This window comes from Manduca sexta, chromosome 6 (assembly GCF_014839805.1).
Source record: "Manduca sexta isolate Smith_Timp_Sample1 chromosome 6, JHU_Msex_v1.0, whole genome shotgun sequence".
NCBI lineage: Eukaryota > Metazoa > Arthropoda > Insecta > Lepidoptera > Sphingidae > Manduca > Manduca sexta.
In genome coordinates, this window is record NC_051120.1 from 1,930,029 (window position 1) to 1,948,178 (window position 18,150).

An 18,150-nucleotide genomic window follows, 5' to 3' on the forward strand; every position below is an offset into this window, starting at 1 on the left:
ATCACTATATAATTGTCCTCTTAGAAAACTATTTGTAACCAACATGCAACTTATGTTACCACCATAATAACTTTCCAAAAATAAATTAAAATACAGTAAAGGTCGCAAATAAAACACAAAACATAATTTAATTGTATTGTAATTCATATAAAAATACAATTGTTATCATTATCAATATACATAAACGCATTTGTCGGCGGAGGCTTGCCAAAAAGTTCCACCACAGTCACAATGCACAACATAAATTTTAAGTACAACATACGTTCAAATAGGCACATGTCAGTCTGATACAAATTAATTAAGCTAAAATAACATTCCTTGGGAATTTTTTTAAAACTTTTTTATAAAAAAAAATATACAGGGTGCTCTCTACCTACTATCTTGACGTTAACTACCCGACGTCGTGATGTTAATAAATTCATCCGCAAAGTTTTGTGCATCAGTATTCAAAACAATTTACTGTTACCTATTTTTACCTCGTACCTCTATCCTCACTAGAAAAACAAGTAGCTAGCTAATAAAAAACACTGGCCTGAATAGCACACCCAAACACCCTGTACAATGTGTTAAGAAGAAAATCTACAAGAGTTAAAATTTGGCCGAAGTAAGTCTTATAGCAAAATTGTGACTGGAATATTCTACCTAGAGAGTCTTGACCGTGGCCGCACGATTACGAAAGCTAAATACGTTGCAATATTAAAAAAAAATCATAATCTCCTAATGTATGTATGTAAATAATACTACATAAGATACATTTGTTCAGTAAATAAAAAATGGAAATCCCTTTCTGCGAGGAGTGAACAACCGCGAACGACTTAACATACAGTTCAAAGAAATCGCCAGGACCATTCCCTTAAAACACAACGGAACTTATCTACAATCAAATCCGGTTTCGGCTGAAACAAGGCACAGTGAGAACACTTAGGAAACCTAACAACACAGTGGTCCCAGCGAATCTTAGCGAATACTAGCGGACGCGCTGCGAGTGGACACAATTGTGTGCCACACTAAACTCTAACAGTTCAGTAAATGTGTGCAGAATTTACCTTAGGTCCTTTTTGTGTTAACATTATTTTGTCCATTTGCGTGCAACGTGACGTCATGGTTTAATTTAGACCAGTGAATAGTAACGTATCTACCTGGTCACGAATCTGCAAATTCTTAACTGGACAAAATGTCCACACAAAAATCGTCCCAAGACACCCTAACGTGTTTCACATTAAAAAATCAATTTAATTTCTAATAATTATAATCCTATTTAAAATGCAACATTTACGTCCACTCACAGATCGCCCTATAAGAATCTTGGCGAACGAAATTAAGCTTTTCTTTGCGTGGCTTTTACCAAAGACCTGAAGAGAAACCTCCCGGAGGGACGCGGACGCGCTTCGGAGGCTCCATTTTGGCCTGTTCTGGCTTTGTGGGGCTGTCGATCTTGGGCGGGCTCTCGATCTTGGCTGGGCTTTCTACTTTAGTTGGGCTCTCAACTTTAGCCTCCACTGGTGCGGGCGCTTCGGGCGTGGACGCCTGGCCGTTGGCAGCTGGCGCGTCTGTGCCGTTGGTGGCTTTCACTTCGTCTCCTTGGCCTGAAATATGAGCTGTTATAATATGAATAAACTTGCCACAAGATGGATTTAAGGACAATATTTGTTTTTAATAGTAAATACATATTCAATAAAAACATGGAATTGTGAGGCTTGTTGTTACTTAAAAAGAAATAATGCCAAGACACATATACTACAATTTGGTGCCATAAACGGTTATCATTTCATTAAATTAATATACTAACTTTTTACTAATATGAAGACTCCTAAGGTCCATTCATGCATTCCATATTATCTAAACTAACAGAAAACTTGAAACAATTACTAATAATTTTGAATATTCAACTTATTTGTATAAACGAAACCTCCTTACCAGCCTGCGGTACTTGACGGCGGCCGGTGCGCGGCGGCTCGGGCTCGGAGCCGAAGATGTCGGTGTGTCCGCCGCCCGGGGGGCGCAGCACTCGGCTTGACAGCCGCGCGGTGTCGTTCAGGCCTACGTTGAACGATGTCGAAGTCATCTTGTCACGGTTTGCGTTTCTGGAAAACAGAAAAACAAGTTATAGGAAACGAAAATACTATTTTTAGAAAAAAAACAGCCTGTATACGTCTGATTTTTTATTTGTCTCGTTTTATTAAAACAAATTTCGGATGCAATAACTAACGGTTAATATTTAACATAAAAAATATTGTAACGAAGTAAGTGAGTGGATTCGACAGGTAATCTCGTGTACTTATCGGTCAAATTCAGCAAATTCTTTCACTAATAGGATTACTAGAGTACTATGACTGCCATTTATTCAAGAATCAAACTTTTACAAAATTGTAGACCCGGAACCAAATGCAAGCAGAATATATATTTTCGAGACTGTGCCAAATTAGACATACATGGTTATCAGATCTAGTGTAGGTGGGTTTTGTGAAACAAATAGTCGTTCAGTTCACATTGTTTAAACAAACCCGATACAAATTACTAACGTAATTGCATATCTTAGCATTTAAATCTATGCAAATTGGCAGTTTAAAAACAATTACATGATCTGTCAATACTGTGGTGAGTCAAATAAATAGGGGGTCATGAAAACGAATACTTCACTAAATATTTTGTGTTTTTTGAAGTAAAGGCAAAAAGGTTAAATGATGAAAGGCGACCACAATAATTATTATAAATCAAATTGTATACATAATACAATACCAATGAGAGTATAGCTGTTATGTGAAGGTAATGGCTTTTAAAATGATTAGATACAAATCAAAGAATTAATGCAATTAATTCCAAATTGATAATCGCTGTTATCTTATGAGATACTTTAATCTTTTACGAATCAAATCCAGATTTTACCAATTTATTAACATGTGTATGATTATTTGAAAAACTACTATTATTCTATTGAATCCTACATAAATATGCGCAATAATCTAGCGTCGTATAGCTTAGAGCTGTCCTTGGCACTGGGGGATTCAATGACCTAACTAGTAACCACACGCCGCAGCTGCGCTAGGTACCAATTAGGGTTGTCACGATACAAAAAGAACTTATTAAAGTTCTGAGGGTGAAAATAAATATGGATATTAGACACAATAAGACGAGCTGGACGTCATGACTGATGTCCAAGATATTGTTTACAGAAACTCAAGATTGATAGGAGGCGTAGTGAGCGGGTGAGAAGACTGATGAAGAAAGATGAGTAAAACTATTCATAGTCTTAGGAATGGCATGACAATTATTGTTTTGAGGGACATAAGATTGACAGGAGGCGTAGCGAGAGCTATTGAGGTAATATGTCCGAACAAAAAGATTGGGGAAAGAGAAAAACATTGAAACCTTTGGCATACACTTTTATGAATTTTGTTACATAATACCTTGACCCATGTTATTGCTTTATTGATCCCAAAATTTGTAATACCAATGAGTTGTTATTCGATAGTTTCAAGTCAGGAACAATATATAGCACCTAATACGTAATAAAAAACAGTATAATACCGTGTCTAGCAATTCGCCAACCCTAGTTCAATCGCATATTAATAACGGCACATCCTTTCTACAATTATATTGAATACTAATTGTCTATTGTTCTACTTCCTACGCCTTATGGCTCTCGTTTACCCTACGGATATCTATAGCGGATATCTATGATACATCATAAATACGGAAAAATAGGATAAAATAGACCTTCCCCCAAAGACAAACGCAAATTCGAGTAAAAAGTCATTTCAATCATAATAAACGACATCATCAATATTTCAAATAATACAAATCTTATTAAACGAATTATCAAACGAAAATTGAACTAATAGTTTTACATATTGCCATTGTACGTTGACTTCCAAATATTCAAAATCCCAATAACAACTCATTACTATTGAGCAAAAGCAATGCTAAGTAGTAATATCAGTACGACTCTTAGTTGTATATTTTGGTGGGTATTGTATACGAGTATATTTTGGTATTACCTGGTAACATCGGAATGTATTACAGGAAACAAATGCTTCATCATGTCATGTGACAAACAAACGCACGCAGAAGTCATAAATTCAGGGGCTATAAATAGCGAATCACGATTTTTACTATATGCCTACAATTTACATGCAATTACGTATGGTTATATACATAGAGTATTTCTCACAAGACTCAGGAAGTGTGAGTACTGCCGTCCTGATCAACTGCATACAGTTGTAACAACGAAGTAAACTTAATTTGGATCGTATTTTTTTTTTTGCAAATGTATGACAAAGCAATGCTTAGGAAGTCGCCAGACTCCATATTAAGGATTAAAAATACGTTTATCGTCGACATAAATTCAACATTAGGCACTCGCTGGTCTTATGTTTAAAATTGTTGCTTTGAAAATATTGAACGGTTTGTTTATTACCTTATAACTGAAATTGTACCTGGACACTGTCCCGACGTTATATTATGTAGGGAAACAAAACAATACATTAAACAGCTAAATAAACTACAAAAAAATAAACTTTTTTCACATTTAGGTTCGCTTCTCCATTCATATACCATGGCAGATGGTAACAAAGAGCGTCATGTGGCGTCCTTTTTCACCAATACCCAACCTCAAATTAAGGCAGATGTTCAATAAGTAGCCAGCTACCTCCGAACGGAAGAGAAACAGGGAATCATTCATAGCTATTTTTAAGTATTACTCATCCAATATTGTGTTACAAAATTAACAAACGCAGGTAATGTGATCCTTCGCTTTTTACGAAATATTGATCCAGAAATTTCTAGCAAGTAGGTACGTGTACTTCACAGAAAACAGGCAAGATGGCGAACTTTATTGTTTGTCCGATAGTTGGAACCAAGGACCCGCCAAATAAGTTTCTTTTAAGATCAGCAACGACCTCACAATTTCTCTGATATAATTATTGGTTTATCATTACCATCGGCGATCATTTAGTTTCTTTTTCTATCGAATTATGCAACAATTTGTTATATAAGATTTTCTAGAATACATAAATACTGTTTAGGTTTGAATAGGTATATTTTTGAACATTAATGCTCATTACCATGACATGACCACTATATCTATTGTTATAAAAATCAAAATTAGAAACTTGTGTGGTTTTTCTAGATCACCATTGTTAATACCTAGTAACACTAGTTTCCAAATCTTTACATAATCACGCACGACAAACTCAGAACAACTGTTACGACAAATATTGACTTATTGTATTAGGAAACTAGACTTTAAGGAATGTTACCAAGTCGAAATCAAATCTGTGTTGACAATTTCTATTGTTATTTTCATTTTTGTAATGAGTGACGAAGTTATTGTAGTTTCATGATCATCGTCCCATTTTCCTCACAGAGGTTGAATAGCAGTGGCCAAGGGTAAAATTTTTCGTAAGAGGACCGACACGACATATACTTAGGTACTACAATGCATGAATACAATCTGCAAATCAATCATCATAAATAGATTTTACATGAATTAAGAAAGGGAAGCCGGCAGGAATCTAGTTAAATGGACCCTTTGCCACTAGTAAGAAGAAATAGAATATATGCCCTAACTTCATTTGAACATATTTCCGGCTAAAGATACATCAAAACCCAATATGGTTATATATCGGGCGACATTAGAATATATTCCACGCCCTGCAAAGCATCATTTTTTCAAAGGCGCAACGTATAAACTTGTTCCCTACCTGGGAAATACATATTTTAAATACAAACATATATATTATATCATGCAATTACGTGTATATCGGGAATCGTAACAACTATAGTTTCTCAGCCATTTGTGCCGAACAGACTGCAAGCTATAAAGCCATCCCACATGGCGAAAATGTAAAGACTCCATTTCGTGACGCAAGATGGATTAAACCACGCCCAACAGACAAACGCTAACAAGCCATCCGTATGCAATCGATAAGCACCAGACAAGGCATGGTCAGTTCATTAACTTTTCATGCTAGTGCCTAACCCTTAACAGAGTACTGTCGGCAAATCAATAACGTATTTCCCACAGCGACGGTAATTAGAGACGACGAGTATCATGTCTATACTGTTTGACGGTAAATAAAGTGAACTTTTAGCAAATAACTAGGCAATCTTGGACTAACATCTGAAATACGAATTTAGATATTTAATGTAGCAATATCAGTCTTATATTATAGAGTACAAATTCGCTTGTATATTTAGATATTTTTTAGGAATTCCTATTATTTATCAATGTATCAAACTATCAGTTGTATGTTATTGATTAGCACTCCCGTCAAAGCCTGGAGATATTTAAGACTACAAATGAAAATAAGTAGGGAATAGATTTAATAATCCTTCATTGGTTCTCCGTTAATGATTTCTGCTACTACACGGCAATAACCAATGATCCGTGAATGCTACCAACTCGTTCAAGATGGCACACTCATAATACTGTTTGCAACTTCTCAACTTACATATTATAAAAATATATGAACCAATTTACCTTTCGCTAGACATTAGCAATGCGTGTAAGCGGCCCTGGACCGCAGTAACTTCTGATAGAGCTGTACTTAGCAGTGGACCTTTGGCTGGAGAATAAAACACAGTAAGAACCATATCGACTTATATTAGGACATCACGTTCACATTATATTACTAATACAAATCAGCCTATATACGTCACACTGCTAAGCTTAACGCCACGTTATGGAAAGTGGAAGTGGGGCAGACCATTGTAGGTACGAACGAAGAAAGAAGGTATTTTAAATTTTTCATTTCATAAGGGGTTTAAGATTGAGATGTGTTATTTTTCAACCAATAGTTCATCGGTTTTGTAATCGAAGTGTTCAGTTATTGATGACGCGATAAATTTATGCAACATAGCTGTCAAAAATACAATAAGATGAAGTATCTGTGTGTCCGGTGTGTATGGAAGAAGCTATAAGTTCGGGGACACATGCCTCGTTCAAGCTCATATTGTATAGACTTTCGGCTAGGTATACTAAATATTCTAGAAAAAGGAATCTCGTACACTAAGCATTTCACTGCCATTCCTAAACCTCAAGAATAGTTTAAAGTAATACAAAAGAATTCAACAGCAAAATTTAAATAATCTACCGCTACATCAAATAATACAGGAAAATGATGACCGATGGTCACTTCCTTCATGGATTTTAAAATATTGTTTATTCAACTAAAAATATCATTACCTATTCCATCTGTAATTTCAAGCTGTAAAACTAATTATTTTTTTTCACGCAAGACAAATGCGTCAGTCGTTTGTTACGGACGATAACTCATTCGAGTCACGATTGAGTCAGATTAATTTTCTCATTACGATGTGACTAATCGAAATTTCTTTGTACATGAAATGATAATGTAATACTCTGATTAGTGTAAGCTTATGAGGAAGCATTATGTTTGTTTTATACAAATGAATAAGGAGACAAGTCATTTACCTGACTGTAACTTAAGACTGCACATAAAGGTAACAACATAGAAGAATGAAAGTGGTGTTTTATCATCTTAAGATACCAGACGTAGTCTCAATACTCAATCACGATAGTAACTACACGAAGGTCACTTCTGGTTTGAGGCAGAAACTTATTTAGTCTCCGATATTCTAAACACAATGGCCTACGAACTGAAGACTGATGCTTCATTTAGATTTTCGATTAATGGTTAGGAATCACATACAGAAACATCATCCAGGTGACGCAAAACCAATTGCTCCAAATCCATCATGATACATAATTCAGACAAACCAAATGATACCTGGCCACCTCATGCGTAAGGTAATAAATTAACAACGGACATTAGAGAACGGGGTCAAAACAAATCAATTCCAAACGAAGACAACAAGTAAGGAAGTTAATGAAATTGGGCATTCAGCCAGAGCAATCTACATAAATATGAGCACGATAACCTCCCGACTTTATTTGAAAAAATAATGATGATACTAGAAAATAAACCGTTTACTGCTTATGTTTCCCGGAATCAGGATGTATTTGACTACTTTGGTATATTTTTGTGTTAGATTGAACGGATGTTCGGAGAGGAGATAATTTTTTTTTCTTATGTTCATTGGAAATGGTTCAAGATGTTATATTTTTTTCTTGATTTATATCGAAATGACGATACCACGTTTTTTTTTATCATGTAAATGTTGTTAACATCGAGTGCAAAATATATCGAACAGAATAACATGCACCTTGTGTAAACCCTTATTTATTTCTTACTTTCGTAATTTGTCTATTATATATTTTTTGCGTAAGGACGCAAGAAATATTTAAATAAATTTCTTGCATATATTCCTTGCATATTGTACGAATAAATGCTTTCTCAACTTTCTTTCTCTTATGTTTAGCATGACAATGGTAATTGGATTGATGCGTGTTTCCGTGACAAAAACTAGATCCCACCCTAGCCGCGTCGATATAATCCCACCCTATTACGTAATATACAGCGAAACCTCGGAACTAAAAATACGTGGATCTTTTTAGACATACGTCCTCTAGAATGTTCGTTATTGTGTGATTTAAATTAAGTACAAACATTTATGACTAGCTTCTGGTTCCACCTAGATGAATCCATCGTCAATCTGCTAATCTAAAATAACAAATCTGTGTCCCACACTGTGTACTTTTATCACAAGAAAAAACTATTATTTTAGAGAGTACGTTCTTCAAACGACAGACCTTTCTTTGTATGTGTAGTTAAAGATGATGAAAATAACTGTCCTTACATTGTTGAAAGCTGAAGTACATTTGCTTGTTAAATCACTAAATACAACAATTTGTCTCTATTGCTAACTCAATAGTCACATCCGTACGAACAATGAATGTAGGCAATGCATACAATCATAAGAAAATACTTGAGACAATCTATAAGCTTACGCTTAAAACTCAAAGAGGTAGGCAGATACTAACTGTTTGTAAGGTTTCTTTGGGCACATATACTTGTATTTCTTTACCGGGTGTATACGCACTTTTAGATTTCTTTTACAGACTTTCTGATGGAGGCGATATAAACCGCTGCCAGTTCGATCCCTGCCGAAACAAAACTGGCTAACTCCCAAATTCCTATTGAGAATTTACCTATTGTGGGAGTGCAAACACCTTGCAGTTATCACCCACAGCACAATTATAACGTAAAGACAGAACTACATCCGGCCCCTTGGGAATATTTGTATTACTAGATACAGAATTGAGAAAAGGCCCAGGCGAGATAACCAAATACCAAAAACAACAAAGTAATTATAATTCTAAGCCTACTTTAGGATTCTCTTTGTCATAAATAGAAGAGAAAGTACGGCCAACTGACCCACTTTCTCGGTAATTGGCAATTATTTTCGCCAGAAAGTTTAGCGTAATCAGAGCCTGTTATATGTTTGGAAATTATTATTAAAACCGAAAGGAAATGACATCGATCCTGTTGAGTTTCAAAGTTAGATTACGGAAAACCTAATCCCTCCTACTCCCTTCTATTACTTAACTAATAATTCATCAGAGTTATTGTGACTCAAATCACAATTTGCTTGCAAATATACGTGCCATTTTATCTTTAATTAAAACTTCAATCTAGACTGAATTTCACAAGCGGAACCGCCGATCCAAATCTAGGAAACTGATGATCAGCAGGAAACTATTGTTTCAATTATAACGATGTAACGCAATATGGCGTGTCCGTCTGTGCTGTACCTATCGTGTTCGAACTAGTTGTTTTCTGCGGTTTGGCTTGCAACGTGGGCGGCAATAACCAGGTGCTTGACCCCGCCAATTGGATTATTGCAACTCTGGCAAACCTTCGGAGTGGCGACTAGACATTTATCTACATAAATCAGTAACATTTAACGGTCTGTGTTTCTCGATAACTTTTTCTTTAATTTGAACTCGCGCAAATTATTGCGTTATATTTCTTGATTTTGTGGGCTGATCTATGACATTGTTGTCTTGTGTTTTTGCTTCCTTGAATTACCCCTGATTTGGATACATGCTGAGAACAGATGAATGATCACGAACACGACTTTGTAAACAGCTTATTCGAGTGTATTCGTTACTCATAATTCATAGTCACAATTGGGCTTGAATTATTCGCCAATAGTTGATAAGAGTGCTTAGACATACGCAGTTATAAATGCAATACGTGGTGGAATAAGTATTATATACGAGGATACACAGACATCACATATGATTTATCGTTGAAAATAATGAAGTCTATCTTAGATGACAAAAACGAAAATATGTAGTCATTCATCGATTTGGCTGTAAATAACTCCATTCTATTGAATATTCGTCAAAACATTCGATATCAGATAAAACAAAACACAAAGATAAAAGTAATTCATTTCCTTAAACATTGATAACACGGATTGCAGAACTCGGTAACCCCGCGGACCGAGCCAAGACCGTAAAGTCGAATCAGTGCCAAAAACTAGAACATCTCTACATAAAAACAAGCAATTTATTCTCTAAGGCAATGTTTACGCTCCGAGAAACTTAATAACAGTGTTATTACGATTTCAGGGTACGTAGCGATATCACAGTATAGTGAGTATGCTCAGGGAAGGAAACCACATCAAAAGGCCTAGTAACTTGTCTAACTTCTACAACATAGGACTAATCTCGATCAAATTAGTTTTACGACCATTAAATATGCTTTTACCAATTTTATTAAAACTTCCATCTCGCAACTTCGCAAATTAACAAAATCTAATTCGGTTTTTGTTCGACAAATTGAAGTTTTTACACGCAACTAATGTAGAAAGTGGAACCCAGTTTCGTTTTTTATACGTTATTGCAATTGTCTATGAAATAATGCGTCATCGAAGCGTAGTATTCTAATTATTAATTTGTCCTCTAAAATTTCTAATGTAAGACGTTTGTTCCTTCCAAATAGATTGCTATTACCTTACTATTTTTGGTCTAATTTGCATTGTGGAAGTCTAAACAAAGCAAATGATAATTGAGAGTGTAATCAAGGAAACCTTTCATAATCACTTTCATTATACACGCCTTCCTAATTTTTAGTTTACGAAACAAGAACCTAAGAAAACCCTTTTTCGTTTTGATGCTAGTGACCATAGATAAATGTAACCAATATCATGAATTCGAAATTTTATATATATTAACAGAAAGACTCGGTAATCTCAACTGAAGACCTTGCTTCCAATTCAAGGAGAAGCTTAAGCAATTCGATATCATGTATGATGATTTACTTGATACCAATTGACTGCCTTGCTGTAGTCGTTTAAACTTAACCTAACGTCTATGAAACAAAGCCTACGTCTGTCAGGGTCAAAACAAAATTCTGTTCGTGGATATAATAAAAAACAGAAACTAAATAAGGTAAATGATAGTTATAATAGTCAACGGTTGAGGCTTTCAGCATATTATTTAATATGTCTAACTCCTCCCTATCTTTCTATTTAATTAATTTCGTTACCGGGATAAAGAGAAATTAGTGTTCTCTGAGACTCGTGGAGCTTCATCGCTCAGTGTCATAAAATGCTTGCCACTGCTGATCCTGGCTTACAGAAGTTGCAGTAGTGAATGTGAGGGCGGAAAAGTCTCTTAATTTCAGCAAATTACAGCGATGAAACAAAACTTAAATAGTTAATACATATCATTAGTAGTTCAAATCAAACTGGCCAGACGCAATGAACTACATCGAGTCTATAAACCGCATAGTGACCTAAAATATGTCTACGCTACACAGGAAACTAAGGAATTTATTAAAAATAAACAAAGAACTGACTAATAGCATTCTCGGATCAAACATGGACTGTTTATTGGATGTGGCGTCTGTCCGTCCTTACACGATCAATGCAAATATGATTAATGACGTAGGCCGTCGTAAAGGGAACAATCAATGGTTTATTATCTAGATATTGACATTGTGATTCATGATGCATTGACGATACTTATTGACTGGTTTCTGTTTGTGCTAATCTTAATGGCATTTGGTCAGGGCTTCACCCATGTCCTTCAGAATCAAATTCTGATTAGATTATTCTTTCCATTTTTCCGTCAGTAAGTCTCTAAAGCAATTTGAAGATTGCAAACATTGATCAGCTACACGTCAAATTAATGAAAATAAGCCTTATTAAGCTACGGAAAAGCTTCATATCACTTTGCTTCGCTTACGCGAAAAAATCCGCTAAACAAAAATAACCAGAGCTAGAGATACCTTCTTTAACCTTCAAACAAAGGTACCGTCAATTTTATATGTAAATAAGTTTTAATAAGCCTATCGCTTTACGAGTCAAAATGATTAATGATTTATCTGTTCATACAAGCACTGGTATGAAAGTCATTAAAGCCAATGTAATTACTGAGCATTATGGGACATCTGTTGTCCCAGGGCAATGAGGGAAAGCAATGCGGAACTTTGTGATCCAAGTTCTTGATCGTCATCGCTTTTGTTTGTAAGTGCATGCCGACGAACCAATACGAACTGCTCGTCTCTTTATACAGTATTTAATGAAACACTATAAAATGGCGAATGAAGGAGGAAATCAACGATAATGAAATAAGAAAGGAAAACAATTAGGTAAACAAGCAAATAAAATTACATATTAAAGATAGAAGAATTATTGAAGAAAATGGCAATTCTAGACATAGCAGATAATAATAAAATAAATTACAACGATGTTTATACATTCGAGTTTGATAGAGACAAAACTACAGATAATAGCGAAGACACCAAAATTACAGGAGAAAATAAAGGCAAGTTCATGAAGATAAAGAAAGAATTGACTCACAATGATGTACAAGAATCAGATCCAAATCAGACAAAGGAGTACTTGGGCATAATTACCCTTAAAAAATAAAACGATTCTTCGCAATTGGTTAATCATGGCCGTATAACCGTATTAAACAAGGTCGGATGCTATTAAATGATTTTGTTGTTCATGAGAAGTGAATGATAACCAAAGTTCGTGACACGTAATTATGTTTATCTGTAACTATAGTATTAAGTTGGTTTATGTTAGTATGTATATTTTGGCACTACAATTATCGATAGAAAAGAAAAGCAGATGGTTTGTCATGAACTCATAAAAACGGAACACAATCTTTGATATAGGTACACTAATAAAATTTAGTAAAGAATTGTTAGTCATCAAAAGGTCTACAATTTAATAAAAATAAATATTCCAGCAAAATGCTTTCACGCGGACATAGTTGCCGGCAAAACTAGTTTTGATAAATAAATCAACATGAACGGTACGTTTATCAATAAAAGAGCGGATGTATGATATCAAAGTTATGATGTCATCATTGCATTTTGATTGTAAACAGTTACATGAGACATCGGGGCCTACCAATGAAAATTATCAGTGATTGTCTTGATCACTGCATTTTTAATTATCTGACGTAGGTAAATAATTGATTCAATACTATTCTGTATTCGTATAATGCAAGTATATAAAAACCGATATTTCATTTATTTATTTATGTTTTGTCAGAAGCCCAAGATAGATGAGTGAATTAGAATAAAGGATATAAAAATAAAAGTGGTTCTAATCCGGTTTTCATCTTGATATACAAACTGTTTATAAAATCAACAATGAAAGGCGTGTTTAATTTTTTTTAAGATATTGGAATAAAATTTGAATGAACGAATGCCAATATAAGTTACATTTTGGACGTGGAATATACGCACGTGTCGCAAACATAATTAGGCAGTTAGTAAGCAATATACGGTAATCGTACACATGGTGAGAAACCAGCCATATTGGTTCTTCCAAACGAGTCGCATTGCAAGGTCAAAATCGTCAATATAAGTCTGGACAAGGCAATTTAATCAAGTAGACCATCATAAGAAAATATCTTGAGAATGAAACCTAAGTTTATGAGACTTCAAACCAGATTAGAAAAAACAGACAGAGTACCTATTTATATGAAGCAAATTTATGAAAATGACAATTGTAATAATTATTTTAGAAGAAATCTGGGGATGCAGTAAATCTCCCGCCGAAAAGCTTTAGGAAGCAAGCAGCTACCTACATTTCTTTACAATTTCGTCATATTTTTTACCCTCATAGCTTCGATCCAATACTAAAGCCCAAATTCTCAAGATAAGACGTGGATAGAAAACGAATATACATTTAGCATATTATTACGCAATAAAACACCCTTAGTTACCGCGACCAGAGGAGAATGGGGTAAATATACTAAGGTCGTCGCCCTACAAAGCTGGCGACATGTCAAAACTTATAAACAGTGGATATTGAACAGACAGGCAGATGGTCTGATAAAGATCGTTCGAGACTCATTCACGATACCCTGCGAAGTGAACTATGAATTAACATAAAATTACTTGACGGTAATGTATTAGATTTTGTATAAAAATTACGCTAACAGACCTACTAGAATATTTTCTATATTATCATATAAAAATCCGCGTTCACATCTATGAAAATAAATACCTAGTCTTGAGACAAAGAAGGATTTCCAACATGGAAAACGATTAAAATAAGTATAAATTTCAAGTGAGAAATGTTATAAAAGGGGGAGGAAGAACAAATTAGTTTCTATTTATAGAAGACTAGCTTTTGCTCGCGGCTTCGCCGGAGTGAATGAGTTTTCCGGGATATTTTTTTTTCCGATTTACTTTATATACATCGTTATATTATGACGAAATTACACAAAATCATTATAAATTATAGCCCATGTGTTATTCTGATGTATAACCAATATTACTGTAAAGTTTCATACAAATCCGTTAAGTAGTTTTTTCGTGAAAGAGGAACAAACATACATACAACCATCCTCACAAACTGTCGCATTTATAATATTAGTAGGATAAGTACATTTTTTTATTGGTCTTAGCTATTTTTATTTATGTTGCACACTATGTCTCTTCTCCCCATCTCCCTTAACTCGCGGCCATTTAATTTACTAAATCCAATAGCCCAATTATGTTTTATCTTAACTACACAATAAATCAATTTTAATCTATTTGAATGTCTAATCAGTAATATGCAATCAAATGTGGGGCATCAAATTATCCACTTGACTGTATCTATTCCTACAAATCTATATATGGAAGTGTATAAAATTAAACAATATTTGATTCTATTTAATACTAACACAAAGTTGTGGGCCTGCCGGGTGTCTATTAATAATCAATGAGAATTTTATTTTCTGAGCACAGATCAGTTCATATTTCTTGGATTATTTAACCTATCACTTATTATCAGGCAACATTGTTCCTTTTTAAGAAAAGTTTATAGATGTCTTATTAGGTATTATGTTACCTTCATAATTAATATTAAGATAAATTATTACAATAGCAGTACATAAAAGTCGAAAATAAATTGTTTATGACATGTTATTGTCCTTATTAGTGATTCATTTTGAGGAAAGTCTTCATTTAAATTCACTGAATAATATAAATTTAAATCAAACATAAATTAAAAAGCACCAAACAGGTAAAACAAACTATTCAATAATTAATAATACTTTACAATTAGCATATGATATACTCTGTATTTCAAAGCAAGAGTAATAATCCGCTAAAAACAATCTGGATGGATTACTTTAGAAAACAGATAATACAGACTTAGTAATGCATTCTATGTCTGGTAAAATGACTATCATACATAAGTATCTATCATACATACATGATAATCTGCAATATAATAATTTACAAAACACATTGTTCTTAACCTTCATAGCCCTATAGTGACTGGTTTTTAGTGACCACCTAAGACTGACTGTATGTAATTGGGGCATGTGTTTGACTAAAGTATTTAGCTAGAGGGATTAACACCGTCAGAAATGATTCTGATGGATACAATAAGAAACTAAGCTAAAAAAACTTAGCAATTCTGTTTGATATACTTAACAAGTTCCCTTTTGTAATGCAAATGATGTACCAACAGAAACTATATTGTAAACAAATATTAAAAGCTTCAATAAACCATACTTAAATAGCAAGTTTGGTCATTTTGTTTTAATCCTCAAAGATGCTTGAATGATTACCTATCATGAAGTTGTAAAACAAACACTTTTAGTTTATTTAGCAGTAATTTTAGTCAGATTCATTAAGTGATTTAATTAATTTTGTTTACCCTAAAAGTTCAGTTAAAAAATACAATACTATTGTTATTAAAGAAAGTGAAACTTGAAATGGCAAGTGTGGGAGTTATTTACATATGACTTTAAATAAAACAAAAAGTGAAAGTTAATGATATGTATGTATGAAAGGACATGCTGAAGATATGAAATATAAATTATAATTTTGGGTGACCCCACCTTGAACCGGTCAAGGGTGCCACCAAAACCCAAAATCCACTCCCAATGAGAAACATTGTGGCTGACATAGGCTGATTTGTATGAAATGAACTACAAACTAGATGATAGAAAAATATATGATCTAGACAGTAAACATGACAAAACAAGTAATAGCAAGTAAGCAATAAATATCTATTTATGGCATAGTTCAGATTCAAGTAAAACGGCTCTAAATATAGATTGCACGCATTTTATCACGTTATTGCAATGTCAGTCTGTTTGTAAATGCGGCCTCGTGCATACACCGTGAACATTAACATGAGGTGGGCCGAGTCGAACAATAAAACTCGTAGGCAACGCCGCGTTATGAATATTAACTCGAATGTATTTATAGAAGCGGGGGATTAGTCGAAAATGAAAAAAAATCATGCCGGAAACGAAAAAAAACATAAAAATGCACATTCCGTGTTAATTTAGACATAACTGTAACGTTAAGAGTGCGGCCGCTCCATTCATGCGAGGACTTAACGGTGATTCTTTGTTCTTACGTTAACTGAGACGGATCATCTTTACGGCAATATCAACGCCTGTTTGACCCATATGCAAATATAACTTACATGCCTGTAACCGGCGAAATAACCACATCGGCCTATGCCATCTAGGCTCATTGACCTTTATAAAAATCTTGAAAAATAACGGCCCGCAACAGATATTTCGCAGCCGGCATAAAAAAATATATATTTACAAGTTACAAAACACTCACCGAGTATATAACACTAGTAGGCCGCAAAACAAGCTGTATCAAAACTTCTAGAGCAGTGCAACGGTTATAAAGAGCCGTTTTATATTTTTTTTATTCAAAGAAAAGATTACTCACCTCTGCTCGCTTGCCTTCTTTTTGACGGAATACGTGCAAGCGAGATGGAAACATGGTAAATTCATAGAGTTGCAAAGTAAAAATATTTTTAAAATACTACTGTTTCGTGTATGTAAAAAATATGTTGCTTCTAACGTGTTCAGAGAAATTATAAAAATTAATTACAAAGTAAGAAAAATATAAGATTTTATTTTTAACTCTTGTTAATTTACTTAGCTTAGCGGTTTCATTAAATACCAGATAGTAACGATTGTTTATAAAATCTTCTATTGCGGCAAAACGTACGAATCATGGTAACATTAAAAAAACTGAAATCATCTGGTTTTTACTGGTTTTGCCGTTCATAAATCGCAACTAGTTAACGTAGTGGTTTATAATATTCTCTTTGGCAACTAGGCCAGTCATATCGCGACTTATTTGTATGAAGACATTTATTGTATGTAACATATTGTGTTAAGTATGTTAAATGTATAATTTGGACATTAGTTATGTCTTACAACTCAGTGAATCAATTATAATAACAATTTTGACTAATTATAATAACACTTTCTCAAATCAATAAACGTCTTGTGAATAAGGAAAAAACATTTCTGAACGGATACTAGGGATGAGTAAAGAGGGGAAGTTTCATTTTACAAGTATTATATCGATGATCCACAACATTTCTCTACGCACTTTTGTTACTTGTTATGTATAATATATATTATTATACCTACTGCCTCTTCTACCCATTTGAAATCAGTTGAAAATAAATTAAATGACATAAAAAAAAAAGAAATAACACCTTAATAATTATAAGACGTTAGAACAGGAGGGTCTACTTCGAAAAACGAAACCCGTAGTTTCGGATGACGGATCGCACAGGATCGCACAGGATCGCACGTTTTGTTGCTACGAAGTGTTACTGATCCAATGACGGATTAGACGACAGATCCGAACTATTCATCGCAATATTTCAGATATGGAATTTGTAAGATCTTATAGTTATACTTTTTAAAACCATCCGCGAGATATAGTTTAACTGCTTTAAAAAAAAAATACGCAAAAATAAATCTTA

At 34.1% G+C, this 18,150-nt stretch overlaps 1 protein-coding gene across 9 annotated transcripts; it reads right to left on the bottom strand.

Annotated features, from left to right (window-relative positions):
• Positions 1-123: 123 nt before the first annotated feature.
• LOC115440915 (jupiter microtubule associated homolog 1) lies at positions 124-17,239 on the bottom strand. 9 transcript variants are annotated; one of them, XM_030165426.2, is made up of 4 exons: positions 17,094-17,239; positions 6,482-6,566; positions 1,918-2,084; positions 124-1,586 (listed from the first exon to the last, which is right to left on the bottom strand). In XM_030165426.2, the coding sequence occupies exons 2-4, from the start codon at positions 6,493-6,495 to the stop codon at positions 1,342-1,344; spliced, it is 426 nt and encodes a 141-aa protein (XP_030021286.1). In that variant the 5' UTR covers positions 6,496-6,566; positions 17,094-17,239; the 3' UTR covers positions 124-1,341. The 9 variants fall into 9 exon arrangements, with proteins under 9 accessions (XP_030021286.1, XP_030021284.1, XP_030021287.1 ...); XM_030165424.2 differs by having other exon boundaries at positions 124-1,598; positions 17,094-17,237; XM_030165427.2 differs by having other exon boundaries at positions 16,980-17,095.
• Between the last annotated feature and the right edge of the window lie 911 nt (positions 17,240-18,150).

Bases quoted from the DNA above. Each gene is read 5' to 3' on its own strand.
- LOC115440915 (XM_030165422.2), bottom strand. From the start codon at position 17,158: ATGAATTTACCATGTTTCCATCTCGCTTGCACGTATTCCGTCAAAAAG. The intron at 2,085-17,093 runs GTGAGTAATCTT...TCTGTTTTCCAG, and splicing joins AAGAAGGCAAGCGAGCAGAG to AAACGCAAACCGTGACAAGA. The intron at 1,599-1,917 runs GTAAGGAGGTTT...ATATTATAACAG, and splicing joins CCGTCAAGTACCGCAGGCTG to CTCATATTTCAGGCCAAGGA.